The sequence below is a fragment of the Cuculus canorus genome, chromosome 5 (genome assembly GCF_017976375.1).
Source record: "Cuculus canorus isolate bCucCan1 chromosome 5, bCucCan1.pri, whole genome shotgun sequence".
NCBI lineage: Eukaryota > Metazoa > Chordata > Aves > Cuculiformes > Cuculidae > Cuculus > Cuculus canorus.
In genome coordinates this window covers 16824843-16851804 of record NC_071405.1, presented here as the reverse complement: position 1 = coordinate 16851804, position 26962 = coordinate 16824843, and the positions used below count along the sequence as shown (strand labels likewise).

General features: G+C 62.1%; 4 protein-coding genes across 8 annotated transcripts in view; 2 read left to right on the top strand and 2 right to left on the bottom strand.

The window, feature by feature from the left end:
- Nucleotides 1-165: 165 nt before the first annotated feature.
- PITPNM1 (phosphatidylinositol transfer protein membrane associated 1) lies at nucleotides 166-13782 on the top strand. Of its 5 annotated transcripts, XM_054068108.1 has the most exons (24): nucleotides 166-229; nucleotides 680-775; nucleotides 2245-2459; nucleotides 2895-3016; nucleotides 5853-6074; nucleotides 6187-6501; nucleotides 6699-6794; nucleotides 6913-7020; nucleotides 7123-7184; nucleotides 7263-7507; nucleotides 7775-7964; nucleotides 8278-8385; nucleotides 8500-8657; nucleotides 8946-9124; nucleotides 9510-9680; nucleotides 10406-10555; nucleotides 10653-10801; nucleotides 10881-10991; nucleotides 11191-11307; nucleotides 11516-11664; nucleotides 11771-11920; nucleotides 12389-12572; nucleotides 12861-12989; nucleotides 13093-13782. In XM_054068108.1, exons 2-24 carry the CDS (start codon nucleotides 698-700, stop codon nucleotides 13357-13359), a joined length of 3675 nt encoding a protein of 1224 aa, XP_053924083.1. In that variant the 5' UTR covers nucleotides 166-229; nucleotides 680-697; the 3' UTR covers nucleotides 13360-13782. The 5 variants fall into 5 exon arrangements, 3 of the variants coding, with proteins under 3 accessions (XP_053924083.1, XP_053924085.1, XP_053924084.1); XR_008450047.1 differs by lacking the exon at nucleotides 166-229 and having other exon boundaries at nucleotides 388-775; nucleotides 12650-12989; nucleotides 13093-13112; XM_054068109.1 differs by lacking the exons at nucleotides 166-229; nucleotides 8278-8385 and having other exon boundaries at nucleotides 389-775.
- A 782-nt stretch (nucleotides 13783-14564) lies between these two features.
- Nucleotides 14565-18735, bottom strand: AIP (aryl hydrocarbon receptor interacting protein). The gene is made up of 6 exons (XM_009566751.2): nucleotides 18416-18735; nucleotides 18117-18296; nucleotides 16380-16568; nucleotides 15687-15863; nucleotides 15441-15582; nucleotides 14565-15333 (listed from the first exon to the last, which is right to left on the bottom strand). The coding sequence occupies exons 1-6, from the start codon at nucleotides 18512-18514 to the stop codon at nucleotides 15128-15130; spliced, it is 993 nt and encodes a 330-aa protein (XP_009565046.1). The 5' UTR covers nucleotides 18515-18735; the 3' UTR covers nucleotides 14565-15127.
- Nucleotides 18736-20396: 1661 nt separating this feature from the next.
- LOC104064465 (antigen WC1.1-like) lies at nucleotides 20397-24875 on the top strand. Its single transcript, XM_054068111.1, is given in 13 exon segments — nucleotides 20397-20444; nucleotides 20446-20842; nucleotides 20933-21250; nucleotides 21316-21618; nucleotides 21699-22013; nucleotides 22407-22715; nucleotides 22793-23095; nucleotides 23174-23533; nucleotides 23616-23759; nucleotides 23841-23936; nucleotides 24094-24177; nucleotides 24316-24450; nucleotides 24609-24875. Coding segments are annotated over 13 exon segments (2928 nt in total). The 3' UTR covers nucleotides 24725-24875.
- Nucleotides 24876-25416: 541 nt separating this feature from the next.
- The window catches only part of LOC104064464 (NACHT, LRR and PYD domains-containing protein 12-like), a 10567-nt gene continuing 9021 nt past the window's right edge, over nucleotides 25417-26962 (bottom strand). Inside the window, 4 exon segments of the mRNA XM_054067088.1 lie at nucleotides 25417-25808; nucleotides 25991-26161; nucleotides 26244-26416; nucleotides 26656-26818. Coding sequence (XP_053923063.1) covers nucleotides 25577-25808; nucleotides 25991-26161; nucleotides 26244-26416; nucleotides 26656-26818 — 739 coding nt within the window. The 3' untranslated portion in view covers nucleotides 25417-25576.

The window sequence follows — 26962 nt, the reverse complement described above, 5'->3', positions numbered from 1 at the left end:
GAGATGTGGGTCAGAGCTTGGAGCAGGGGGGCATAGGGATCTGTGGGGCAGAGCTTGGAGCAGGGGGGTCCCGGTTTCCCCACGTGCCCATGCGGCGCCACTCCCCACCTCCCTCCCTCTGATGTCACGGCCCCCCTCCTTCCCCCCCCCCCGTTATCTACGTCACGGCCGTCCCCGCGTGATGGGGCTGTGATGTCACGGGCAGGGGGTCCGGGCGGAGGCGGCGCAGGTGCGGCGGGGCCGGGGGGCAGCCGGAAAGAGCCGAAGGAGGGCGGAAAAAGCCGAAGGCTGAGCGGGCGGGGGGCGAGCGGAGCCGAAGGGAGGCGGGATGAGCCGAAGGGAGGCGAAGGCGGGGGGCGGGGGTGCGAGCGGACCCGAAGAGAGGCGGAAAGAGCCGAAGTGTGAGCGGGCGGGGGGCGAGGAGAGCCGAGCGCAGTCGGAAAGAGCCAAAGGCAGACGAAGACGGGCGGGCGGGGGGCGAGCGCAGCCGGAAAGAGCCGAAGTGTGAGCGGGCGGGGGGCCAGCGCAGCCGAACGCGTCCGGAAAGAGCCGAAGTGGGGCGCGCGGAGCAGAGCGAGCGGGGGGCGCGCGGAGCCGAGCGCAGCCGAAGCCGGCCGGTCGGGGGGCGCGTTACCATGGGAGCGGCGCGGGCCGGGCCGGGGTAACGGCGGCCCCGCAGGCGCTGCCCCCCGCCGCCATGCTCATCAAGGAGTACCACATCCTGCTGCCCATGAGCCTGGAGGAGTACCAGGTGGCCCAGCTGTACATGATCCAGGTGGGGCAGCGCATGCGGGGCTGAGGGTGCAGGGGGCTGAGGGGCTGAATATGGGGAGCTGTGGGTGCAGGGGGTTGTGGGGCTGAGCATGGGGAGCTGGAGGTGCAGAGGGCTGAGGGGCTGAATATGGGGAGCTGGGGGTGCAGGGGGTTGTGGGGCTGAGCATGGGGAGCTGGAGGTGCAGAGGGCTGAGGGGCTGAATATGGGGAGCTGTGGGTGCAGGGGGTTGTGGGGCTGAGCATGGGGAGCTGGAGGTGCAGAGGGCTGAGGGACTGAATGTGGGGAGCTGGGGGTGAAGGGAGCTGTGAGGTTGAGCATGGCGAGCTGAGGGTGCAGGGAGCTGTGAGGTTGAGCATGGCGAGCTGAGGGTGCAGGGAGCAGCGGGGCTGAGCATGGGGAGCTGGGGGTGCAGGGGGCTGTGGGGCTGAGCATGGGGAGCTGGGGGTGCAGGGATTTGTGGGGCTGAGCATGGGGATCTGGGGGTGCAGGGATTTGTGGGGCTGAGCATGGGGAGCTGGGGGTGCAGGGGGTTGTGGGGCTGAGCATGGGGAGCTGGGGGTGCAGGGGTCTGTGGGGCTGAGCATGGGGAGCTAGGGGTGCAGGGGTCTGTGGGGCTGAGCATGGGGAGCTGGGAGTGCAGGGGGCTGTGGGGCTGAGCATGGGGAGCTGGGGGTGCAGGGGTCTGTGGGGCTGAGCATGGGGAGCTGGGGGTGCAGGGGTCTGTGGGGCTGAGCATGGGGAGCTGGGGGTGCAGGGGGTTGTGGGGCTGAGCATGGGGAGCTGGGGGTGCAGGGGTCTGTGGGGCTGAGCATGGGGAGCTGGGGGTGCAGGGGGTTGTGGGGCTGAGCATGGGGAGCTGGGGGTGCAGGGGTCTGTGGGGCTGAGCATGGGGAGCTGGAGGTGCAGGGGGCTGTGGGGCTGAGCATGGGGAGCTGGGGGTGCAGGGGTCTGTGGGGCTGAGCATGGGGAGCTGGAGGTGCAGGGGGTTGTAGGGCTGAGCATGGGGAGCTGGGGGTGCAGGGGTCTGTGGGGCTGAGCATGGGGAGCTGGGGGTGCAGAGGTCTGTGGGGCTGAGCATGGGGAGCTGGGAGTGCAAGGGGCTGTGGGGCTGAGCATGGGGAGCTGGGGGTGCAGGGGTCTGTGGGGCTGAGCATGGGGAGCTGGGGGTCCAGGGGTTTGTGGGGCTGAGCATGGGAGCTGGGGGTGCAGAGATCTATGGGGCTGAGCGTGGGAAGCTGGGGTTGCAGGGGTCTGTGGGGCTGAGCACAGATCTGGAGGGTGCAGGGGGGCCTGAGGATGCCTCTAGGGTTTTGCAGGGGCGTTTGCTGAGGGTTGGGTGGGTTTGAGGACATGGAGCTGAGCAGGGGATCTCAGGAGCAGCTATGGGTCTGGGTCCGTCCCAGTGCCAGCCCTTGGGGCCGTCTGGGGTCTGGGAGAGGCCCGAGCTCATTCAGCGGCTTTTCCTGCAGAAGAAAAGCCGCGAGGAGTCGAGTGGCGAGGGCAGCGGGGTGGAGATCCTGGCCAACCGACCCTACAGCGATGGCCCTGGTGGCAGCGGCCAGTACACCCACAAAATCTACCACGTGGGCTCGCACATCCCCAGCTGGTTTCGGGCGCTACTCCCCAAAGCCGCGCTGCAGGTGGAGGAGGAATCCTGGAATGCCTACCCCTACACCCGCACCAGGTGGGGACGCGAGATGGGCTGCGGGGCTGACAGGGCCACCAGGCTCGTAGAATCATAGAATAGTTTGGGTTGGAAGGAACCTTAAAGATCACCCAGTCCCACCCCCTGCCATGGGCAGGGACACCTCCCACTGGATCAGACTGCCCAAGGCCCCATCCAACCTGGCCTTGAACATCTCCAGGGATGGGGTAGCCACAACTTCCCTGGGCAACCTGTGCCAGTGCCTCAACACTTTCGTGGTGAAGAAATTCTTCCTTATGTCCAATCTAAATCTGTCCCTCTTCAGTTTATACCCATTCCCCCTCGTCCTATCACTACAAGCCTTTGTGAACAATCCCTCTTCAGCTTTTTTATAGGCCCCTTTCACGTACTGGAAGGTCACTGTAAGAGCTCCTTGGAACCTTCTCTTCATCCCTGTCTCCACGCGTTTCCCAGGTACACCTGTCCCTTTGTGGAGAAGTTCTCCATTGAGATCGAGACATATTACCGGCCGGATGCGGGCCAGCAGACCAACGTCTTCAACCTGAGCGTGGCTGAGAAGAGGCAGAGGATTTTGGGTGCGTACAGCCACTGCGAGGCTGGCTCGGGGCGCTGGGCAGGTCCCAATGCTGCCGGTGTTCATATACGGCGCTTGCAGGGCTGGGTGTGGGGGTGTGCCACGGCACCTGAGGGGCTCTGCTTCCCTGCTGTCTGCAGCGCACTCAGCTTTGCTCTCGCTCGCATTCTGGGGACAGCGGTGAGGAGAACCTGGCAGGGGACGGTGCCTGTGTCATAGAATCATAGATTCACTTGGTTGGAAAAAGACCTTTGAGATCATCAAGCCCAACTGTATCTGTCCGCTACTAAACCATCCCTGAGCATCTCATCTACCCATCTTTTAATCCCCTACTGGGATGGTAACTCCACCATCACCCTGGGCAGCCTCTGCCAGTGCCTGAGAACCCTTTTACTGAAGAAATTTTTCCTAATGTCCAATCTGAACCTGCCCTGGCACGACTGGAGGCCATTTCCTCTCATCCTATCACCTCTCACTTCAGAGAAGAGCCCAGCACCCACCAAGCTCCCTGTCCTGAGCTCTCTGCCCGCTCCCCAGAGTCCACATTAAAGAAGTTTAGGTGGACAATTTAATCCTCTGCCTTCTTCCGTTGACTATATTTGATTGCAGCCCTCCCCTTCCTGATCGCAGCCTGCTTCCGTCTCCTTGTCCCACTTTGTCACAGCTTTGCCTTCCCGGTTCCCTCTCCTGGGAACCCACACTGGGCTCCTGCAGGGCATTTTGGATCAGCTGGAGGAGGGGAAGCTGGAAGAGCATGTCCTGATTTTCCCATCCCTTGTCCTGCTTGCTGGGTTCCCCAGGGCTTCGCTCCAGATCGCTCTCCGGCTTTGAGCCCTTCCACTGCATGCTGGGGGGTGGCAGGCAGCTCTGGGAGCCCAAAGTGGGATTCCTCCCTCACTGGCAGGTTTGGCACCAGTGCTGCAGCCTTCCTTGTCCAGCGGTGTCGTTTTGGGTGCTGGAGCGCAGAGCATGATGCGCTGCCTCTTAAAATGGAGGCCTAAAATAGGCACTCGGAGGAAATGATTCATCTGACCTATTTCTCTCATTGGCTCTTGTGGAATTGGGGATGTTCAGCCAGGATGCCGGTGCCTTGGGCTGCGGGGGGGCAAATTCTACCTCTACACCACCAGGCAGCAACCAAGGCCAAGCGGATAGCGGGCAGGACACAGCCCTGTGCCCGCTGCCTGCTGCTCTGCTTGATTTTCCGCCCCAATGCCCATCCTGCGGGCTTTCTGCAAGGCACACTGCGTCCTAGGTGGATCCATGGGGAGTGGGGCTGGGGTGGGATTGGCTCTGACATGGACTGTGCTGGGATTTTCTTTGCCAGTTCTCACTCTCATCCTGGTGTCCGGTAGCAGTGACAGATTTAAATCCCATCTTGTATTTCAAAGGGTGGTAGAATAACATGGTCAGTGCTGTCAGGGTGAACCGCGGGAATAGCAGCCTCCTCGACAAGTTTCTCGCAGCAGTAAAAGCAAATGGACTTGCTGGTCATTGCTGATGCTGCTGGGAGCTGCTTGCAGCCGGCAGATCATGTCCCGGCTCCTTGCGAGCTGCTCAGCCATCCCATCAGATGCCTATTTAAGGTGTTGTGTTCCCTTCACCACCGCGGCTGTGCCATGTGCCGTGCATCAGCCTGAGGCTGGGCAGTGGTAGCTTTGTGGGATTGAAGCATTTCTAGTGTCCGCGGTGCAGCCATGGACCTGCTCTACCCTTGGGACAGGGATAATCAGAGGGGACACAGGGCTGTGTTTTGGGTAGGGAGATGTGCTCCCCCCTGTGCCAGCCCTGGGATGTCCTTTCAACCTCTCTTGCCATGTGATTTAGACACCAGGGCTGCTTTCCCACCCCGTGGTGTTGTTTTGCAGGCTGGGGTGCTTGGAACAGTTTGCATTTCATCTCCTCACCATGGGAGAAGTCCGACTTCATAGTGCTTGCCCTGCAGCTGTCGTTTACGTTCTGGGTCATCAAAGTCCTTTTTTCCCCCCTTTTTTTTTTTGGCCTGAGCTGCAGGCACCTCAGAGGCATCAGTGGAGCAAAGAAATACGAGGTCTGGAAGATCCTGGGGATGTCCTGAAGGGACTGATGTGGGGTGGCACTCTGGGAAGGTCCCGTGGGCCAGCGGGGAGCCCTGGGACCCCCTCAGTGCTCCCCAAAACCCAACTGGAGGGAGCTGGCTTGGAGACAGGGCTGGAGCAATCCAACTGCAGGAGACTTTGTGCGGGATTGGGCCTGAACAGCCCCCCAAGGTCTGTTGGGTCATGTTTTCCGTGAGCCCTTCTCCTGTTTTGGAAATGCCACTCCAATTTGGGGTGAAGGAGATGTTGCCATCGCATCCTCTGACTCAATGTGGTTTTGCTGTGCCCCCCGCCCCATTACTGGGGGCTCCTCGGATCTGGGGGGGCTTCTGGTGGGGTTCCGCACTGTGCTGAGCTGCTCCATCCAGCTCTACTCAGCCTCTGCGTCTCTCGGGGTTGCCAGGGCTGCTCTCCCAGCTGCCAAATCTCCTGGCTAATGTGCATAGTTGTGTCAGCCCCGGCTCTTCGCATGCTTCGCTGCCTCCACACCTCTCTCCATGGCCCTGGTGCCTCTTGCAGCCGTGCTGCGTGTCCCGCGGGTGCTGGATCAGGCCCCTGTGCAGGGATGGGACACGTTCTGATGCACCCAAGGATGCCTTTGTCATTATAGCCGCAGGATGGGGAGCGTTTGCTGCCAGCTGTTGGCATGTGGGACTGATTTGACAAGTGCCTGCTCCAATTTCTGGTCCGAGGGGGCTCCCACCTGCCCATGTCCCCTCGATGAGTGCTGCAGGGGGATTAGCGCTGTTCTCCTCACAGATACCATCGACATTGTGCGTGACCCAATCTCCCCTGGGGAATACAAACCTGAGGAGGACCCCAAGCTCTACCGCTCGGTCAAGACGGGCCGGGGCCCGCTGGGGGATGACTGGCTGGAGGTGGCTGCCAGTGGGCCCCTGATGTGCGCATACAAGCTCTGCAAGGTGGAGTTTCGCTACTGGGGGATGCAGTCCAAAATCGAGCAGTTTATCCATGATGTGGGTGAGTGTGGTGATCCCTCAACCGCCGACGTCTTGATGCTGCCAGAGGGGCAGTTTTGGGGAGCACTGGAGCCATGCCAGACTCTCTCCCCGCTTCTCTCTTGCCGTCACAGGTTTGCGGAAGGTGATGCTGCGTGCCCATCGCCAGGCTTGGTGCTGGCAGGATGAATGGACGGACCTGACAATGGAGGATATCCGGCAGCTGGAGGAGGAGACGGCACGGATGCTAGCGCAGAAGATGGCCAAGTGTGGTGAAACTGAGGAGCTTCCCACCCCTGGGCCCAGCCCCGAGGGGCAGCCAGAGCCTGGGGATGCCAGCGGGCAGGAGGGGACTGAGGTCCAAGGAGGGGCTGATGCCTCCCCTGATGATACCTTTGCCAAGCAGTGGTCCACCTCTTCACGATCCTCTTACTCTTCCCAGCATGGAGGTGAGAGACCAGGTCCCGCATGGGTGGGATGGGATCCCCTGGTTTCTGCCGTTCTCCATAGGAGATGCAGCAGAGAACTCTCTCTTCCCTGGCCTGGGTGCCCCCAGGGGTAGCCCTGGGTCTCCTGGTGGGGAGTTCAGGTGCAGGGTCTCACTGTTGGGGGGGGGCTCTGGGTGCTGATCCCGCACCGGTGGCAGGGGGGGTGTCTCCTCAGAGCCTGTCTGAGTGGCGGATTCAGAACATTGCCCGTGACTCTGAGAACAGCTCCGAAGAGGAATTTTTCGATGCTCACGGTATGGCAGGGCAGCCCTGTGGCTCAGTGTTTTGGCACCAGCTTGAGGTGGGCTGGATGTGACCCTTGAGGGGGACCTTGTGGGCTCCACACCCACGGCCCCCTCTCTGCCACCGCAGAGGACCTGTCCGACAGCGATGACGTCTTTGCAAAGGAGATTACGAAGTGGAGCTCCAATGACTTCTTGGACACTCTGGAGCGGCCGGTGGAGCTGGACGAAGCTCTGGGTGAGTGGCTGGGGACTCCAAACCCTGATTTCGGTGTCCCGAAAGGGGTCAAACTCCCACCTGGATGCCCCAGCCGGGCTCACCGGGGCCGTGTGCTCACAGGGGACGCAGCCAGCGCTGCCAAGGTGGATGCTGAAGGACTAGGAGCGTCTGGCTTCCCCGAGGTGTGTGTCCCACTCGTCCCTTCCCTTAGGCCATGTTCCCTGGCGTGGGTGCCAATGGCAGTGCTCTCCTTCCTTCAGGGCAGCTCGGTGGACAGCACAGCGCAGGCATGCCGGATCCACGCCCTCTTCCTCATCCTCCACAGCGGCAACATCCTGGACCAGGGAGTGGGTGAGCCAGGCTCCAAGCAGGCGGATGTGCAGACGCTGGCGGCCACCTTCGATGCTGTCACCCGTGTCCACTTCCCCGAGGCACTGGGGCACGTGGCGTTGCGCCTGGTGCCCTGCCCACCCATCTGCGCCGCTGCCTACGCCCTCGTCTCCAAGTATGGATGCTGGGGCTGTGCCGTGGGACAAGGAGTGGGCTGTCCCCCTGGAAAACCACCCCAGAGCTGTGGGAGGGGAGCAGGGAGGTGTTGGGCTCAGAGGGGGGACTTTCCTTCTCCTGGTGAAGGATCCAGGAAAAGCGATGGGATAGGATAGGGGTGGGATGGGGATAACTCCTGGTGCAGCACCCTGGGGTTGACCTAGCGTCGTGTGGTCAGATGGGAACATCGGGATCACCCTGGTTCATCCTTTGTGTTCACTCCCAGGCTTAGCCCCTACAGCCATGACAGGGACAGCCTGTCCAGCAGCCAGGACCACATCCCACTGGCAGCCCTCCCGCTGCTGGCCACCTCCTCAGCAAGCTACCAGCACGCCGTGGGCATTGTCATCACCCGCGCCAACCAGGCCTACAGCGCCTTCCTGCGCTCTGGGGAGGGAGCTGGCTTCTGTGGCCAGGTGAGAAGGGGTTTAATCTGGATATAAGGAGGCCCTGGCCCAGGTTGCCTGGAGAAGGAGTGGCTGCTCCATCCCTGGAAACATTCCAAGTCAGGTTGGATGGGGCTCTGAGCAACCCGATCTGGTTAAATATGTCCCTTCCTCTGCCGGAGGGTTGGACTGGATGACTTGTAAGGCTTGCTTTCAACCCAAACCATTCTGTGATTTGGAAAAGGCTTCACTTAGGGCTCCGCTGGGACCACTTTGTCCCAGAGCAGAGAGCTTGGGGGCTCTGTCCTTCCTCACCCTTGTCCTGGGTGCATGCCTTCTGCAGGTGGTGCTGCTGGGGGACTGCGTGGGTGGCATCCTGGGCTTTGATGCGCTCTGCCAGAGCCGGGTGGGCTCGGGTGGCAGCCGCAGCAGCAGCCGCCGCGGCAGCCTGGTGAGTTGCTGGCACCCTGCCTCCCGATGGAGTTTGGGAAGGGTGGGAGTGGGGTTTGTGCCCTTGGATGCTGGCTAAAGAGGGTGTGGGCATTTGCTGCTTTTCCCCCCACAGAGCACAGAGCCCATTTCCCCCGAGCTGTGCAGCAGCAGGGATCCGCTGGCTGATGGAGCAGACGGAGCAGCAGGGGCAGGGCAGGCCAGCCCCGAGCTGGGCACACAGCCACCCTGCCGGGAGCAGGGGGAGAGCCACCAGCACAGCTCCTCATGCAGGTGAGAGCCAGGGGAACAGTTGGCAGCGTTGGGGTCCGTCCCTGTGGGAATGCTGGTGATCTCTCAAATAATTTTGTACTTTATGGAAAGGAAGAACTTCCCATCTGCACCAGTCTGGGAAGGAGCATTGCATGGGGGCCGCCTGCCTTTGGGCATCTTGCTGGAGCTCCCCTGGTTCCAGCAGCTCCTCTGGGCTAACAGGGCTGTTCTGGGCACAGCTTTATCCCTGTGCTGGTGGGAGCAGGATGGTTCTGGCCTTCTCCATGCCCACTGGCCCTGCTGTCCCAGCCTGCAGGCCAGCGAGGTCCCGCTGGAGGCAGAGGCACTGCGGAGCGGCACCGCGGCGCTGGATGGGGTGGAGGGCACCAGCACCCGCCTCGATTTTAAGGTATCCGGCTTCTTCCTCTTTGGCTCCCCGCTGGGGCTGGTGCTCGCGCTGCGCAAGACCGTCATGCCCACTCTGGATGGTGAGGACCCCTGCCAGCCACCGTGCCAGCTGCCAACCCTCCCTTGTCCCCAAGTCGTTCTCCCTTTGCCCCCTGCGAGCCTGAGCCTCCTGGGACCTCCCCAAAGAGCCCAGCTTGGGTTTGAGCCCCTCGCACGCCCAACCCTGGCTGTGTGGGTGTCAGCATTGGTGTGTGCCCAGTGTCCCCTTCTCTGCTGTATGTCAGCCCCAGCCTGTCTCCTCACTGTCACCAGTGTGCTGGGTTTGCATCCCCAGCCTTTCCTCTCTCCGGGTCCTGCTTTCTCCTTGCTGGGTGCTGAGCTCCTGGCCGCAATGCCCTTTGTCCATCAGCCCTCGTGCCCTGTCCTCGCTGTGGGACAGCCCCAACTCCCCCCTCTCTGCCACAGTGGCCCAGCTGCGTCCTGCCTGTGAGCAGATCTACAACCTCTTCCATGCGGCCGATCCCTGCGCCTCTCGCCTGGAGCCCCTCTTGGCCAAAGCCTTCCATGCCATCCCGCCACTCAGCGTGCCCCGCTACCAGAAATACCCCCTGGGTGATGGCACTTCCTCCCTGCTGGGTGAGTGACTCCTATGCTGGGCTGATTCCAGGCATCCTGAGGTGCATGTGGGGATTTGGCATCGCCCTGGGGTACCCAGAGCACTCACAGCACTGCGGAAGCCTGGCTGCGTTGAGGGGAAAGGGATGTGGAAGCCCAGTCCTACACGAGCACAGGAAGGATATGGAGCTGTTGGAGCGAGTGCAGAGGAGGCCACGGAGATGATCCGAGGGCTGGAACACCTCCTGTCCGAGGCCAGGCTGAGAAAGCTGGGGTTGTTCAGCCTAGAGGAGAGAAGGCTGTGGAGAGACCTTAGAGCAGCTTCCAGGAATGAAAGGAGCTCTAGGAAAGCTGGGAAGGGCTCTTGATCAGGGAGTGCAGGGACAGGATGAGGGGAAGGGTTTGGAGCTGAAAGAGGGAAGATTGAAATGAGATCTTGGGGAGAAATATTTTGTTGTGAGGGTGGGGAGGCCCTGGCCCAGGTTGCCCAGAGCAGTGGTGGCTGCCCCATCCCTGGAGGTGTTGAAGGCCAGGTTGGATGGGGCTTGGAGCCCCTGATGCAGTGGGAGGTGTCCCTGCCCATGGCAAGGGAGTGGGACTGGATGGACTTTGAGGTCTCTTCCCACCCAAACCATTCCGGGATTCTGTGTTTCTAAGCCCACCCCTGTGGGACTCTTCTGGAGGGGGGATCCCAGGGTGGTTGATGTCCAGAGGAGGGATCTGGGTGGCCTCACCTCTCTCCATAGCGGAGGCCCTGCAGACGCACTCTGCCCTGTTCCTGCCTGAAGCGGACGTGGCCGCTCCCCCTACTCCCACCGGCAGCTTTGGGGGCTTCTGGAGGGGCAGCGAGCTGGGAGAGCCCCCAACTCCTGCCAACACCAGTGAAGTCGTCAAGAGTAAGTGCCATCCATACCCATCCCATCCCATGCTGACATCTTGGGATGCACAACGGGATAAGGTCGAGGAACAGATTCATTCCAGCTCTCCCCACAGTTCTGGAGCGCTGGTGGGGCCTGAAGCGCATCGACTACTCCCTGTACTGCCCTGATGCCCTGACCGCCTTCCCCACCATCACCTTGCCCCATCTCTTCCACGCCAGCTATTGGGAGTCTTCTGATGTGGTGGCTTTCATCCTGCGCCAGGTAGGGCGGGCACGGCAGGGCAGGCAGCACGGCTTACTGGGGCCGGTGGAAGCTGAGCCGGGGCTGTGCTGCTCGGCAGGTGATGGAGAAGGAGGGGCCACAGCCAGCAGAGAGCGAGGAGAGCTCTATCTACAGCCCCGCTATCCCCCGGGAGAAGTGGCAGCGCAAGCGCACCCAAGTGAAGATCCGGGTACGTGCCCTGTGGCCAGCAGGAGCCCAGCTCTTTGCCAGGGTGATGCTGGGCTCCAGCTGTCCCTAGGTGCCCAAGGAGATTCTTGTCTGCCAGGATGGTCCTGCAGCCTGGCAGGGTCCCTGTGCCACCTCGGGAGCTCCCTTGGGTGCCACCCACAGCCTCAGAGCAGGCTGCTGAACCCCCCATGTCACTGCAGAATGTGACAGCCAACCACCGGGCCTGTGATGTGATCATCTGCGAGGGCAAAGCGCAGGTCCTCAGCGGGCGCTTCATGTATGGACCCCTGGATGTGGTGACGCTGACTGGGGAGAAGGTACTGTGGGGCTCATGCGTGCTACCAGGACCCAATCAAACAGGGTGGGGCATCCAGGAGTGGACACGGGGCTGGTGTCACCCACAGCAGGGGAAGGGATGTGGTGAACAGGGAGATGGGATGCAGGAGAGGGTTGTAGGGACTTGTAGGCTGGGGACACAGCAGGATCTGGAGGTTCAGTCCATGCTCATCTCTTTTCCCCTCCCAGGTGGACATCTACATCATGACGCAGCCACTGTCAGGGAAGTGGTTGCACTATGGCACCGAGGTGACAAGCGGCAGCGGGCGCCTGACCTTCACCATCCCTCCAGACAAGGCTCTGGCCATCGGCATCTACCCTGTGCGCATGGTGGTCAGGTGAGGTATGGGTGTGTGGTGCCACCCTGGTTCCTCCTCCAGCCCTTTTGGCAGAGCTCCCTGTGCAGCAGAGCCTCCTCTGAGTCTCTTGGCTCTCCCATTCCAGGGGGGATCACAGCTATGCTGAGGCCTACCTGACAGTGGTGGCCCGGGGCACCGAATCGGTCGTGTTCAGCATTGATGGCTCCTTCACTGCCAGCGTCTCCATCATGGGCAGTGACCCCAAAGTGCGGGCCGGGGCTGTCGATGTTGTACGGTAGGTGCTCTTCTCATGGTAGGGACAACCCAACTGGGGACATTGGAGCAAGCTGCCCTCCCAGGGATGAGCTGGGAGATCTGCCACCCCCTCACCCGGAGTGTTTTCACAGTGTCTCTGAGATGCTGCAGAAATGCAGTCTTGCTCCCAGTTTTGGTCCTGAAGCCTCCTGTGATACCACACAGCTCCACTGTGCGTTCAGCCTTGCTAAAATGATAGCATCATTAAGGTTGGAAAAGCCCTCTAAGCTCATCCAGTCCAACTCTCGGCCCAAGCCCCACTGTGCCTGCTAAACCATGTTCCCAAGTGCCACATCTACACCTTTTGAAGCTCTCCAAGGATGGAGGCTCCACTACTTCCCTGTGTGGAGGAGGTTTTGGAGGCAGCATGCATGTGTGGTGTGTTGGGAGATGCTCAGTGGTTCTCCACCAGTGCTAGATTGTGGCACCAACACGTGTCCTCTCCTAGGCACTGGCAGGACTCGGGCTACATGATCATCTACGTGACGGGGCGCCCCGACATGCAGAAGCATCGTGTGGTGGCCTGGCTCTCCCAGCACAACTTCCCCCATGGCGCCGTCTCCTTCTGCGATGGGCTTACCCACGACCCCCTGCGCCAGAAAGCCGCCTTCCTCCAGAGCCTGCTCACCGAGGTGGGGATGGGAACACTGGCGGGGTAGGAAAACGGGACTGATAGTGGTGGGGAGGGGTGGTGTGGACTGTGCCGCAGCCCCTTTCCATCCCGGGGATCAGTGGAGCTGCGCGGGGAGATGCTGGAGCTGGACCATGCTACAAGGGCAGAGCTGGTGCCATCCTCTACCCCAGGGACAGAGGGGCAGCTCCCAGGCTGTGGTGCCTCATCCATGCTTTCCAGTCTCCTGGAGGTATCTATCCCCACGGGAAGGGTCACTCCCTACCCTAATGCTCTTATCCATGTGTAGGCAGAGATCACCATTGTTGCTGGCTATGGTTCCACCAAGGACATCTCCGTCTACAGCTCACTGGGGCTGGCACCGGCCAACATCTACATCGTGGGCCGAGCCGTCAAGAAGTTCCAGAACCAGTGCCAGGTACCGTGGTGGGGCTGGGGATGGGCTGCAGGGGACAATTACTGAACCCCTGGGGCAAAGCAAGTGTGTGATGGCTGAGGCTGCTGGCTCGTGTGTCCTGCAGTTCCTGTCCGAGGGCTACGTAGCCCACTTGGCACAGCTGGAAGCTGTGGCCTTGGCCAACTCCCCCAAAGGACCCCCCCGGCCTGTGCTGGGCAAAGGCACCTATGGCTGTCCGGCACCTGTCGACTTCCTACGGAAGCAGAGCCAGCTCCTGCGGTCGCGGGGCTCCAGCCAGGTGGAGCGGGATGGGGGTCCCCCGTCGGCAGCCTCCGGCCTGCCCAGGACCAAGCCCCGCAGCGTCAGCCTCAAGCTGGAAGGTGAGGAGTGAGTCCGCCCTCTGTCCGCAGCCTTCATTTCCCAGCCGGGAGCGCGTGGGGCTGGAGCCTGCCATGGGCCCAGAGCTGATAGGAAGGAAGACAAAGGTGCTGGGTTCCCTGAGACTGAGGGTTTGTGGGAGGTGGTGCTCGGAGCCACCCCAAGGGTCAGAGCGATCCCGTCGGAGCTGAGCCACCCCTCGGCCCCACTGCTTCCCCCCAGCTCTGCCTCCACCCCGCTGCCCCATCCCCTTGGTCTTTGAGGGGTGCAGAGCTGCTGCCCGGCAGTGCTGGGGCAGATTCGCCCTCAGGGGAGCCAGTGCGAAGCTTCCCGGGCTCGTCTGTCCCTGGGCAGTGTTGGGGGGCCTGTGGATATGCCCCAGGGCAAGCGGCACCTCTCTGCTCCCCACCTATTTATTTCCGTTCGGTGTCGCCAGCCACAGGGCAGGCGAAGGGCTGAGATTCAAAAACAGTTCCTTTGTTCCCTTCGTTTTGTGGCGGTGTCAAATAAATTGTTGTAAAGACAAGGTGCTGGGGCCTGTGTGTCTGCTCCGTACCTAAGGGCTATGGAAGGTGGCACTGGGGATTCCAGCAAAGCCCAGACCCCAGGGATCCTTGGACACAGGGAAGTGGTTTTCAGGCATAGCAGCTGGGTCATAAGGAATTCAGGACACGTCGCGGCAGGGAAAAGCTCTCGGGTTGATGCTGACATGAAGCCGTATGTCACGTGAGCGGTTAAACCTTTTCTACAAGAGGTGTTAGGACAGGGATGGAGGGACCATGGGGAAGGGGAAAGCTGCTGGCTGAGCGAGCAGAGCGCAGCAGGGGCAGCTCTGCCACCCTGATGTCACCTAGGGGGTGAGGGCTGTGGAGTTTAGGGGGCTGCAGCGGCACCGGCTTGGCTTTGAGCTCTCTTAGCACAGGGCCGTGTGGGGCATGTGCTGGCATAGCCCCTGTGTGTGTTAGAGCTGCTTTAACGCCTACCATGGGCCCTGCTGGAGTCTTCTTGCTTCTGCCCCTCACAACAGTTGCGTAGCAGCTCTGACCCATCCCTGATGCGCTTAAGCAAGACAGGGCTTGCCAGGTTCTGTCCTCCCAACCTGCTCCTGCCTGCAGGACCTGTTTTGCCTTCTTTACCTCTAAGAGCAACTTTTCCAAGTGACCACATGCCTGTGATTAGTTTTAATCTTGTTTATCTTGGCATAACATGACCAGAGTTTTATATAGATAGCAGTAACGAGCAGTTATTCTATATAAAATATTTACGACGCTGACATGACGATGGAGAGGAAGCGCCGGCTTGGGATGATGCAGCAGCCTTGAGAAGTGACGGTGCAGGACATGGCGCACAGTACAGGCACGGAGGGGTAGGAGACGGGGCTAAGGCTTTGCCCGCAGCCCCTGCAACCATAAAACAGCTCGGCTGCCCCAGGCGTGGCGGCTCAGCCCGACGGAAAGTATAACACCATCAAAACAACGAATAAAAGCGCTTGGCAGGGAGCAGTGGGCTTGAGTGCACATCATCCCCAGCGTCTTTTTCCTGGGGTAATGACGAGCGTAGCCGAGAGCCCGGCAAGGAGCTTCGTGCTTGGACTGAGATCGCTATGCGCTGCTTAATACTGCGACTTTAAGTGCACTGCAGTGTCACCGGGCTGGGGCCAGCTCCCGGACCACTTCAAACGACTTCAAATAAGTAAAATTTGTATTAAACATTAATAAACATCGATGACCATTCCACATGTGGAATATCTAAAAGAACCTGTTCAGAGAGCGTTGGGCTCTCTACTGCGAGAAGATGCCCTTGAAGCGGATCTTGTCCTCGGCGTCCTTCTCACGCAGGCGCGCTTCCAGACTCCGCAGCTCCTTGGAGACGACGGGACGCAGCGAGGGGTCGAGGGCCAGCACTTTGGCAAAGTCAGCTTGTGCCTCCGCCACGTTCCACACCGCTGCGTGGGCCTTTCCCCGCTTGAAGTAAGCCTTGACATTGTCTGTGGGGAGAGAACCGCTGGGCTGGGGGGATGCGGGGGAGCCCCCAAGGCCTGTTTATCCCACCAACACCCACAGTAGCCGGCCACACTGGCCCAGGGCTCCTTACCCTCATACTTGTTGAGGATGGAGGAGCAGTGGTCCAGCACCTCGTAGTACTCCTCGCACTGCAGTTTGCACTGGCAGTAATTTAGCAGAAGGGGTGTGATCTTCTGGTCAAGCTCGATCCAGTCTGGAGAGCCCGGCTGCTCCTGCAGGATGAGACCGAAGAGGAAGAGTGGGGGGAAGCTCCTCCTTACTGGGAGGGGTGGAGAGAGACCTCTGTGCACCCCATAGAGGGACCAGGGAGCCCCACCTTCATCTGCAGGTTCTTGAGACAGGCGATGGCATCGTAGTATTTGGAAGCTGCCTCCTGCACCTTGCCCTGCCGATACAGCTCGTTGCCCTGCTTGTGGATCTGGGGGACGGCCTGAAGCTTCTCCTCATCCGTCATGGCCCACGGGTCCTGCTCGTAGGAGCCAGGGGCCTCCACCTGCCGGCATTCCGTTATAGAGTCATGCAATTGCTTGGTTGGAAAAGGCCTTTGAGACCATCGAGTCCAATCATCCCTGTCCACTACGAAAGCAGATCCCTGAGCACTTGGCCTTGTTGAACCTCACCCTGTTGGCCTCGGCCCATGGATCCAGCCTGCCCAGATCCCTCTGCAGAGCCTTGGTCCCTGGATCCAGCCTGTCCAGATCTCTCTGCAGAGCCACACTACCCAGCAGCGCATCAACACTACTGCGCTGCTTAATGTCATCCACTAACTGACTCAATTCCTTCATCCAGATCATGGATAAAGAAGTTATAGAGGACGGGCCCCAGCACTGAGCTTTGGGGATACCACTTGTGACCAGCAGAGCTTGGATCTGGGCAGGAACATAGCCCCAGCGCCCTCCTGCCCACAGCTCCATGCGGGGCTGGGGTGCTGGTGGCTGTCCCTGAGCTCACCCCGGAGTAGGACAACCTCGTTCACCATACCCCACGCTGGCATTAGCAGGTGCCTCACCTTGAGCACTTCGATATCGAAGATGAGGGGCTGGGGGTTCTTCTGGAGCTCATCGAGGTCGGGGTAGCCCAGGGAGTAGTGGTCGTGCAGCTGGGCGATGCTGCAGCAGTGCCGCTGCCCCTCCAGAGGGTCCTTCCCCGCCGCGATGTTGCGCAGGCTCTTGGCCACCAGCGGGTAGAGCACCACGTGCTGTGGGGTGGGAGGAGAGGCTGCTGGGCTGGGGGGAGAACTGGTATGTTCCGGGCCTGGCACCCTGGGGCTGGGATGCTCCCAGCCTTGCACCCCGGGGATGGGATGCACTGAGGTGGTTCTGAGTTGGGACAGAAATGGTATAGGGAGAACTGGGAAGCACTGAGGTGATTCTGAGTTGGGACGGAACTGGGATGGGGGGAACTGGGATGCGCTGAGGTGGTTCTGAGTTGAGACAGAACTGGGATGGAGGGAACTGGGATGCAACAAGGTCATTCTGAGTCGGGATGACACTGGGATGCGGGGAACTGGGATACTCTGGGCATTGCACCCTGGAGCTAGGATGCACTGAGGTGGTTCTGAGTTGGGACACCACTGGGATAGGGGAAACTGGGATGCTCTGGGCATCACACCCCGAGGCTGGGAAAGCACTGAGGGGGTTGTGAGTCAGGATGGAACTGGGATGGGAAGAACTGGGATGCACTGAGGTGGTTCTGAGTTGGGACAGCACCAGGTTGGGAGGAACTGGGATTCTTCCAGCCTCGCACCCTGGGGATGGGATGCAACGAGGTGGTTCTGAGTTGGGATGCAACTAGGACGGGGAAAACTGGGATGCACTGAGGTAGTTCTGAGTCGGGATGGCACTGGGATGCGGCAACTGGGATGCTCCCAGCCTTGCACTGAGGAGCTGGGATGCAATGGCTGTGCCCTGTGTGGTGAGGCCTCTCCCCAAACACCCCCTACCTCATAACGACTGCTGTCCCCCCACCTCCCATGGCCCTACCCCCTCACACAAGCCCCCTGCACACAGCTCCATGTGCTGACCAGGCCCCCACGCCCAAGCCCCACCCTCACACTGCTCTGACCCAATCACCGTGCCCCTTGCTCCCAGACCCCGCCCCTTACAACTGACCACGCCCCTTAAGCAAAAGCCCCGCCTGCTTCCCAACACAATGACAGTGCCCAGACCCCACCCTCTGTATTTCAGATCTCCTCCGAGCCAATCACCGCACCCCTTGAGCCCAGACCACGCCCCCTCAGTGACCACGCCCCCGTTTACAGCATCGACTAATCAACATGCCTCTATATGCCCAGACCACGCCCCTTGCGCTAACCAGGCCCCTGTACAGCAATCACCGTGCCCACAGCCCCGCCCCACTGCTAACCACGCCCCATCCCTCCCGAGCCAATCACTGTGCCCCTATAAGCCCAGGCTGCACCCCTTGCAGGCCACGCCCACACTCACCCCTGAGCCAATCACTGCACCGCTATGAGCCCAGACCGCGCCGCTGCTCCTATTGAGCCAATCACCATGTTCCTATGATCCCAGCCCCCGCCCCCTCGCCGACCACACCCCCAACTCTTCCTGAGCCAATCACTGTACCCCTACGAATCTCGGCCCCGCCCCCTTACTCATCCCTGAGCCAATCCCCGCCCCAGGCGCTAGACCCCGCCCCCTCGATGACCACGCCCCATTGCCCTCCTCCGAGCCAATCACCGCGCCCCCTCTGAGCCCATGCCCCGCCCCCACCATCATGCCCCGCCCACCTTGGTGTCGCAGCGGAAGCGCGCCCTCTCGCCGGGCCGCATGGTGCGCAGCGCCGCCTCCCACACCGGCAGCTTGAACTTCTTCCCCGCGATGAGCTCCATGGGCTTCCCCCGCGCGCGGCTGTCGTCCAGAGGCCGCTCCTCATCCCCGCACCGCAGCGTTCGGTAGTGAAAAGTGGCCTGAAATTGGGGACAGGGAGACAAGGACCCCGTGGCGTCATCATGGACGCGGGGGGTGCGCATGCGCGCCTCGCCCGCTCCCTTCCCCCCCACCCCCCCTTTGGTGGTGCCGGTCTGACCTTGGTGCCATCGCGGAAGTCGGGGAGCGGCCCGGTGCCCTCCCGCAGCACTTCCTTGTCCACGCCGTCCGCCCGCAGCTGCTCGACCTGCTGCGCCATCGTCCCCGCGCCCCGCTTCGGCCACCTCCGCCGCCGCTCGGCTCTTTCCGGAGAGGCGCGGCCGCGCGAGGGCGCCCCCTCACGGCCCGGAGGCCGCGGGCGGTGGGCGTGACCGGCGCCTAACGGTGGGCGTGGCCTTATAGGGCCTGGGGCGTGACCAGTACAGATGGGGGCGTGGCCAGCGCCGAGTGCGGTGTATGCCCATATTGGGCAATGGGCGTGGCCACCTCGAGCGAGGCTCTGGGCCCCGATAGCCACTGGTTCGAATCCCGCCCCGCCCAACTCTTGGAAAACGAAGGCGGAGATTCCAGAATAAAAACCACCTGGAAGTGGCGTGGGATGCGGTGCAGCGGTCTTTTGGTGTCCCTGCGGCTTGCGGGGAGGGTCACCTTCGGCCCAGTGCCACCACAGCTGTGCAACCCCTCCTCCTGCCAGCCTTGGTGGGATCCATCCCCAGCTGCTCCAGGAGGGACACGCAGACCTTGGCAGGGACAGGCAGGCTCTGGCAGGTCCATCCTATGCCATTCACCAGCCCCAGGGTGACGTGGAGAGGCTACAGGTGGCAGGTCCCTGACCCCTCCCTGCTGCCTGCAGGTGTGTCCCTACAGCCCCCCGCAACAGTCACAAGGCTCTTCCGCTTCCTTCAACGATCTGGGGCTGTTCCTGTGCTTTTGGTGGCTTTGCATGTGCTTGAACACCTGCAGCCTTTCAGTGTGAACCCACTCGCCAGCCGCATCGCCACCTCCTCACCCTGCTAGGATCTGAGAGGGTGGCAGGAAGATGCACCAGGGGAGTGTTAGGTTGGACATTAGGAGAAGGTTCTTGCCCCAGAGGGTGGTGGAGCATGGGAACAGCTCCCAGGGAAGCAGTCATGGTGCTAAGCCTGGCCAAACCCCTCAGCCCCACAGTGGAGGCCTCCTGTGCAGGGACAGGAGGTGAATTAGATGATCCTTGTGGGTCCCTTCCACCTCAGGACGTTCTATGATTGGATGATCCGTGTCCCACCGCCCTGGCCAGGCCCATCACAGGTACTGTGGCCATGGGTGGCTCAGCCATGAACTCGTCCACACATGCGAACGAGGGAGCTCCTGCTTCTTTCCACCTCCTGTGCCCATCGGATTTTGCCGGCAGCACAGTCAGGCGTGTCCCACCAGCACCAGCTCAGCTCCGTGCCCATTGAGCACCGTGCTCAGCTCCGGTGTCACTGCAGGCAGATGCTGGTGTGCCAAAGTGTGGTGTTGTCGGTAATGTTGCAGGTGGCTGGGGAGCCGTGAGTGGTTGACGTTGATGCTGAGTCCTCGCTGAGGGGGAAACCACCTCCTTCCTGCCCAGACACCTGCAGGCAGCGCTGCCATGTGCCACCGCGAGGGGCTGGGGACCCGCCACGTGCACCCACCGCAGTAAGCCCAGGGGCTGCTTCCACCGCCGTGTCCCCACCGGTGTCTCTGCCCAGTGAGGGGAGCAGCCCAAGGATGGGGGGTCTTTGGGCTTTGCCCCCAGTACTCACTGGGGATCCATGGAGTCACTGATGGGTTTTGCGGTCAATTCTGTCACCTTTGGGACTGGGCTCTTGCTGGGCTTTCCGGCAGGGTCACCCCACGGGGGGGACACGAGTGGGGAGGGCTCAGGCTCCCTGTGTGGGTGCAGGTGCTCAGGTGGGGTTGCCTCCTCTTGGGGACATCCGGGTGCGGTGGTGAGGTGTGTGACGCCAGAAGCAGAGCCGAGCCTCATATTTGGGCACGGAGACGGTTATTGGAGGCTGGGGCGCTGGCAGCCGGGAGATAACTCGCCTGATAATGGCTCAGAAGGTGCTGCCACCTCTATTGGCTCCCGCCTACCTATATAATCCTCCACCGCACGCCCGAGGGTCCAGCACGGCACGATGGTGCCCACTGGGGTGCTGGGACTGCTCCTGTGCCTGCGGCTCTGCGGGGGTGAGTGCTGGCCTTGGGGTACAGGGACCTTGTTCCCAGCCGGGAGCTGGGCTCAGCATCCTCTTTGTTGCAGGTGCCGGGGATCTGCGGCTGGTGGATGGTGGCGGGCGCTGTGCCGGCCGTGTGGAGGTGAAGCACGAGGGCGAGTGGGGCTCTGTCTGCAACTATGACTTCGACTGGGATGCCCGGTGGGCCACTGTGGTATGCCGGCAGCTGGGCTGTGGTGCTGTGGCCAAGGCGTCTGCCTATGCCCCATTCGGGCAGGGCACTGGCAGGATTTGGCTCCAGCCCTTCTTCTGCCGGGGCATAGAAGAGACGCTGCAAGCCTGTCCCCATTTCGGTTGGGGACAGCACTTCTGTGGCCACGACCTGGATGTCGGTGTGACTTGTACAGGTGAGGAGAGGACGTGGCCGTGCCGGGACCCCCGCCACATGCCGGGGCATCCCCAGGCAGGGCTGAGGCCATGCTGGTGCTCTGGTTCAGATGCGGTGGAGCTGAGGCTGGCGGCCGGCGGAGGTCCCTGTGCCGGGAGGGTGGAAGTGAAGCTGCAAGGACGCTGGGGCTCGGTGGCAGATGATAACTGGGACATGAATGATGCCGAGGTGGTGTGCCAGCAGCTCGGCTGCGGCTCGGCCGCTGGTGCCTACCTTGCTAGCACGCGCTTTGGTGCAGGCAATGGCCCCATCAGCCTGGCCATAATCAACTGCCGCGGGGACGAAGCCGCCATCTGGGACTGCGAAGTCCGCGGCTGGGGACCCTACAGCGCCATTCATGACTTCGACACCGCCGTCGTCTGCCAAGGTAGGAGCCCGGTGGTGGGGAGGCTGCACCAGACCCGGCACATCCCTCACTGCTGCTCCCGGCAGGGTTTGCCCGTCTGGTTGGCGGTGACAGTGCCTGCGCCGGGCGGCTGGAAGTGCGACGGGGCCGAGCGTGGGTCGGTGTCTGCAAGGACGCCGTGGACATCAAGGCTGCCCAAGTGGTGTGCCGGGAGCTGGGCTGTGGTGCGGCGCTCGCCATGCCCGGCACTGGCCAGTTTGAGGCAGAAATGGGGCCGCTCTGGGAGGGGGAGTTCGAGTGCAATGGCACCGAGCCCCTCTTCACCGCCTGCGCCCAACGGCCATCCCGCAAACAGGGCTGCATGGCGTATGCCAGCATCGTCTGCTCCCGTAAGCGCTGGGGACGCCGAGGGGTGTCGGGGGGGTCCCTGAGCCGTTGCGTCCCTCTCAATGCCCTTTCTCTGCCACAGCCTACACAGGATTCCGGCTGGCGGGCAACGGCTCAGACTGTGCCGGGCGGGTGGAGGTGGAGGCAGGGGGGACCTGGGGGTCCCTCTGTGCCACCGACTGGGACCTGCCCGATGCCCATGTCCTCTGCCACCACCTTGGCTGTGGCCCCGCTGCCACCGTGCCCCCAGGAGGCTCCTTCGGCGCTGGGGATGCGCCACTGTGGCAGGACACCTTCGGCTGCATCGGCAGTGAGCGACACCCAGGCGAGTGTCCCACGGCAGTGCTGGGAGAGCCCAGCTGCAAGGTCGGCCACACAGCAGCCGTCTGGTGCTCAGGTCTGTGCGGTGCCCGTCGGGAAAGGGGCTCCAGTAAAGCTAGGGAAGGGCTCTTGATCAGGAAGGGCAGGGACAGGATGGGTTTGGAGCTGAAAGAGGGAAGATTGAGATGAGATCTTGGGGAGAAATGTTTTGCTGTGAGGGTGGGGAGGCCCTGGCCCAGGTTGCCCAGAGCAGTGGTGGCTGCCCCATCCCTGAAGGTGTTGAAGGCCGGGTTGGATGGGGCTTGGAGCCCCTGATCCAGTGGGAGGTGGGTGGGACTGCATGGGCTTTGAGGTCCCTTCCAAACGATTCTATGTTTCTATGATTCTGGGGCAAGGGGGGGGCTGAAGGGGGACCCCAACATCCTCTCAGGTACCCTGTAGCCCCTTGGCACCACTGGGGATTTTGCAGGTGTCGCTGAGCCCTTGCGGCTGGTGGAGGGAGAGACCCGGTGTGATGGACGGCTGGAGGTCACCACAAGCCCCGGGACCTGGGCCCGTGTGCTCGTGGGGCTGTGGGATGCCCGGGGTGCTGGTGTGGTGTGCCGGCAGCTGGGCTGTGGTGTGCCAGAGAAGATCCATGCCATGCCGGGCTCGGGAACCACAGGGCTGCAGGGGCTGTGGTGCACTGGCACCGAGGAGAACCTGGCCCAGTGCAACACCTCGGGGGTGGCCACCGCGCCCACTGGCAGCCCTGAGGAGGTGGCCATCGTCTGCTCAGGTGAGTGTGCCTGGAAGGACTGAGGGTGCCAGCACTGCGAGCGGCCACCACAGCCCGGTGCCTTCCGTGCCCTGCAGGCAGCCGGCGTGTGAGGCTTGCGGGCAGCCTCAGGCGCTGTGCCGGGCGCGTGGAAGTCTATGTCCAGGGCTCCTGGGCCACCGTGTGCGAGGACAACTGGGACATGTTGGAAGCTGCTGTTGTGTGCCGCCAACTGGGATGTGGGACGGTACTGGAAGCACCCAGCTCCGCTCGCTTCGGTGTCGGTGCGGGGCTGCTGTGGCAGAGTGTTGTTGGCTGTGCCGGGACTGAGGCGTCGCTCTGGGATTGCCCAGCACAGGGCATCTGCCAGCACGGCGGCGCCGCAGGAGCCGTGTGCTCAGGTCAGTGCCGTGCATCACCAGATTGGGGACCATCGGGGGGTTCCTGGTGCAGCAGTAACCCCCTGCGCCCCCTTGCAGAACTGCTCTCCCTGCGGCTGGTGGGGAGCAGCAGGCGCTGCGGAGGGTACCTGGAGGTGTTCCACAACGGCATGTGGGGCCGCGTGTGTGCCAATGGTACCAGCCCTGCCACCGCGGCCACCGTGTGCCGCCAGCTGAGCTGTGGGCAAGGAGGGAGGCTGGTGGCCGCCCCCAGCCAGGACTCAGCCCCTGCCTGGCTGGCCTGGGTGGGCTGCGAGGAGGACTCCCGCTCGCTCTGGCAGTGCCGCTCGGCCCCCTGGCGCCTGCAGCCCTGCCGCCTCAGAGAGGACACCTACATCAGCTGCGATGGGGATGGCGATGGCACGAGCGGGACACCCATCCCATCCCCGGGGAGCACAGGTAGCGCTGCCTGTACCTGCAGCCCCCTACACCAGGCTGGTTGGCGTCCCCTCCATCACCCTGCCTGGCCCTGTCCCCACAGGGCTCCCTGGCAGCACCCCAATGGCAGCAATGGTGGGGACCATGCCAGTGCCCACAGTCCTCAGCTTGGTCTTGGGGACACTGCTGTGCCTGGCCCTGGGTGCCCTGGCCGCGCAGACATGCCGTGCCCGCGCTTGGCACCGAGGTGGGTGCCGGGGCAGAGCCAGTTTGGGGTCCTGGGGCTCAGGGGGTGCTGCCCATAGGTGAGCGCTGCCCATCATTTCAGGTGGTGGCAAAGCAGTGGATGCCATCTCTGATGCCATCTACGAGGAGCTGGATTATGTCCAGGCCCCGGAGTACCAGGACGTGCTCAGTCATGCAGGTCGGTGCCCCATGGTTGTCCCCAAGGGTTGAGGGCTCTGCCCCACAGCAGCACTGGGAGCCCTGATGTGGCACTGGCTTGTCCCCATGGCATGGGGGTGTCCCCACTCATCCCACCACCACCCTGGCCACCCCAACACCCCATTCTACTGCCCCAGGCTCCTTGTCGGAGGGTTCGGGGACAAAGCTGCCATATTACACCGGTGACAGCATGGAGGAGGGCGACCCCAAGGCAGACCCAGGTAGGGGCATGGTGGCATTATCCCAGCCCTGGGGAGAGGAGATGCGGCCAGGCACTGGGGACATCCCTGGTGGCCTGGTGGAGGGAGGATGGCACAGCTAGAGCCCTGCTGTGGCCCTCGGTTCACTCCCTGTCCCAGACTCCCCTGCCCAGCACGGCTCCCCAGATGGCTATGATGATGTTGCGGCTGTGCCAGAAGAATCCCTTGATCCCAGCGCTGGGGACACCTCCGAGGAGGTGGCATGGAGGAGCTGGGACAGTGTCCAACCCTCCGGTAAGAGGGGTCGCAGCCACCTCCGTGAGGGCTTCGTTGTGGTGCGGGCAGGGAGCCTGCAGCAAATCCCTAGGGATTGCAGCAAGATCCCAGATGGGGTCTGGCGGGAGGGACACGGAGCAGATCTTGAAGGTGCTTGGTCTTTGCTGTCCCCCAAGGTGGGACCTGTCTGCCGCAAGGTCCCCCAGAAGTCACGTGGGAACCCCCAGCATCGCCCCCGGGAGACACAGACTACGATGATGTTGGCATCAGCACCGTGGGGACATCGCCTTGAGGATGCCTGGGCCACCGCAGGAGACCCTGGGGACACGTGTGCAGGGTGGGGGGGCTCTATCCCCATGAAGGGGTGGCCCTGGCTGCAGAGGTGATCACCTCACCCTGCCCAGTACCTCAGTGTGGCAGCAAAACTGCACCCGTATCCCTCCCACCAGCCGCGCCACCAGGGATTTGACTCTTATTTCACTGTTAGTTTATCTGTTTCACTATTAAAACCCCAAACTGGCTGGAAATTCAGTTCCAGGGCTGGGGCCTGGGAGCCTCCCAGTATGGAAAGGGGCTCCAGAAAAGCTGAGGAGGGGCTCTTGATCAGGGAGTGCAGGGACAGGACGAGGGGAAGGGTTTGAAGCTGAAAGAGGGAAGATTGAGATTTGGGAAGAAATTCTTCACCATGAGGGTAGGGAGGTCCTGGCCCAGGCTGCCCAGGCTGCCCCATCCCTGGAGGGGTTCAAGGCCAGGTTGGATGGGGCTTGGAGCCCCTGATCCAGTGGGAGGTGTCCCTGCCCATGGCAGGGCGTGGGACTGGATGGGCTTTGAGGTCCCTTCTAACCCAAACCATTCTGTGATTCTGTGACTCTGACACATCAGCCATCCCTTGGGAATGCGGAGCAGGAGGTGGATCCAAAGACACATCCACGGGCAATGAGGGGACTGGGTGGAGAAGAGCACAGGACTGGCCCCAGGGCTTTTATTTGGCATTGGCAAACACACACAGAACTCTTCCCACCACCACACTTGGGATAACGGGAGAGGGAAAGACCTGGACAGGCTCTGCCCAACCCCCACCAGATGCCTACATGTGAGGCAGATTCAAACCCAAGGAGGCTCCTCCTCAACTTCAAGACCTGGGTTAGAAACGGCTCTGGTTGTTGCAGGGACCTCTCCTACTGAAGGGGAGCAGCTTTCTGCCTGCTGAACCTCTGCCCCCCGGCGGGACCCCGCGGTAGAAGGGCAGCCGCACCATGGCCCGTGCTTGCGGCACATCCTGCTCGAGGAGGTACCCGATCTTCAGGTTTGGCTTCAGCATCCGCAGCAACGCCAGCTCCTGCAGCGCTTCCTCGTTTAACTCAGACATGCTCAGGCTTTAAATAGAGGGAAAAAAGGAGAAGAGCGGTCAAAACCCACCCTCTGCTCTGCTGGGCATCAGGATGTTGGTGTCCCCCTGCCTGTCCCACCACGCCCAACCCTGTGGTGCTGGCACAGGGATGTGGAGGCTGGAAGTGGGTAGGGGGAACCTAAGAGAGGGTCATGCCAGGCACCTTACCTCAGCACCCACAGCGGGTAGGTGGAATGCCGGAGCTGCTGGCGGAGCTGCAGGACACCATCAACTCCCAGCTCATTGTTGCTCAGGTCGAGGCAGGTAAGACCAGGGCTCTCCACCAGCCGAGCAGCCAGGGCTTGGCAGCAGGCGCCCGTCAACTGGCAGCTCCCCAGCCTGTGGGACCAAAGGGTTTTGCCAGCGGTTGATGGGCTGCTCCAGGTGGGAAGAAGGGAATGAGGGTGCCACGGCTCCTTACCACAGCAACCGCAGCTGGCAGGTCCAGCACTGGAGCCCCTTGCACAGCAGCTTCACGCTGGCATCGCGCAACCCCTTGCTGAAGGACAAATCCAGCTCCTCCAGGTACGGGCTGGTGCCCAGCATGGTGGTGAGGTCCTCACAGGAGGCACTGGTGAGGTGGGAGTACCACAGCTTGCCAGGATCCCCAGGAAAGACCCTCAGAGCCAGCCTGAGCCACCCCCGGTGCCACCCCACCATGGTGATGGTCCCCTTCCCTTGGCTCTGGAGGTCCTGACCCTGGGAGGGTGGGACAGAGCTATGGTACTACCCTGCAGGGACTTTTTTGGGGTACCTCCCTAGCTTTCCTCGTGGGTTTGGCCACCTGGGAGATGCTGGTGGTGTCCTGGGGGATGCTGGGGTGCCAGGACCACTCACCTCAGGACGCGCAGGTGGCAGTTGGGCTGCTGCAGCCCCTTGCAGAGCAGGCGCATGCCAGCATCACCCAACGTGCCATCTCCCAGCTCCAGTTGTGCCAGGCTGGGGTGTTCATCCAGCTCTACACAGCAGCTCTCTGACAGCTGGCACCACTGCAGCCTGCGAGGAGAGGTGCAGAGAACCTACTGGCTTATCACACCACCACACTGCCCAGCCCTGTCACCCGGGACCACATCCACCCATCCCAGAGCCATTGGCATGGAGGGACCATTTCCACTTATCCCAGAGCCAACTGGCATGGAG

Coding starts and splice junctions, on each gene's coding strand:
- PITPNM1 (XM_054068108.1), top strand. CDS start 698: ATGCTCATCAAGGAGTACCACATCCTGCTGCCCATGAGCCTGGAGGAG. Junction 8,386..8,499: donor GCAGCCGCCGCGGCAGCCTG/GTGAGTTGCTGG, acceptor TTCCCCCCACAG/AGCACAGAGCCCATTTCCCC. Junction 11,308..11,515: donor TGACGCTGACTGGGGAGAAG/GTACTGTGGGGC, acceptor TTCCCCTCCCAG/GTGGACATCTACATCATGAC.
- AIP (XM_009566751.2), bottom strand. CDS start 18,514: ATGGCGCAGCAGGTCGAGCAGCTGCGGGCGGACGGCGTGGACAAGGAA. Junction 15,864..16,379: donor TCGATATCGAAGTGCTCAAG/GTGAGGCACCTG, acceptor GAATGCCGGCAG/GTGGAGGCCCCTGGCTCCTA. Junction 15,583..15,686: donor TCAAGAACCTGCAGATGAAG/GTGGGGCTCCCT, acceptor CTCATCCTGCAG/GAGCAGCCGGGCTCTCCAGA.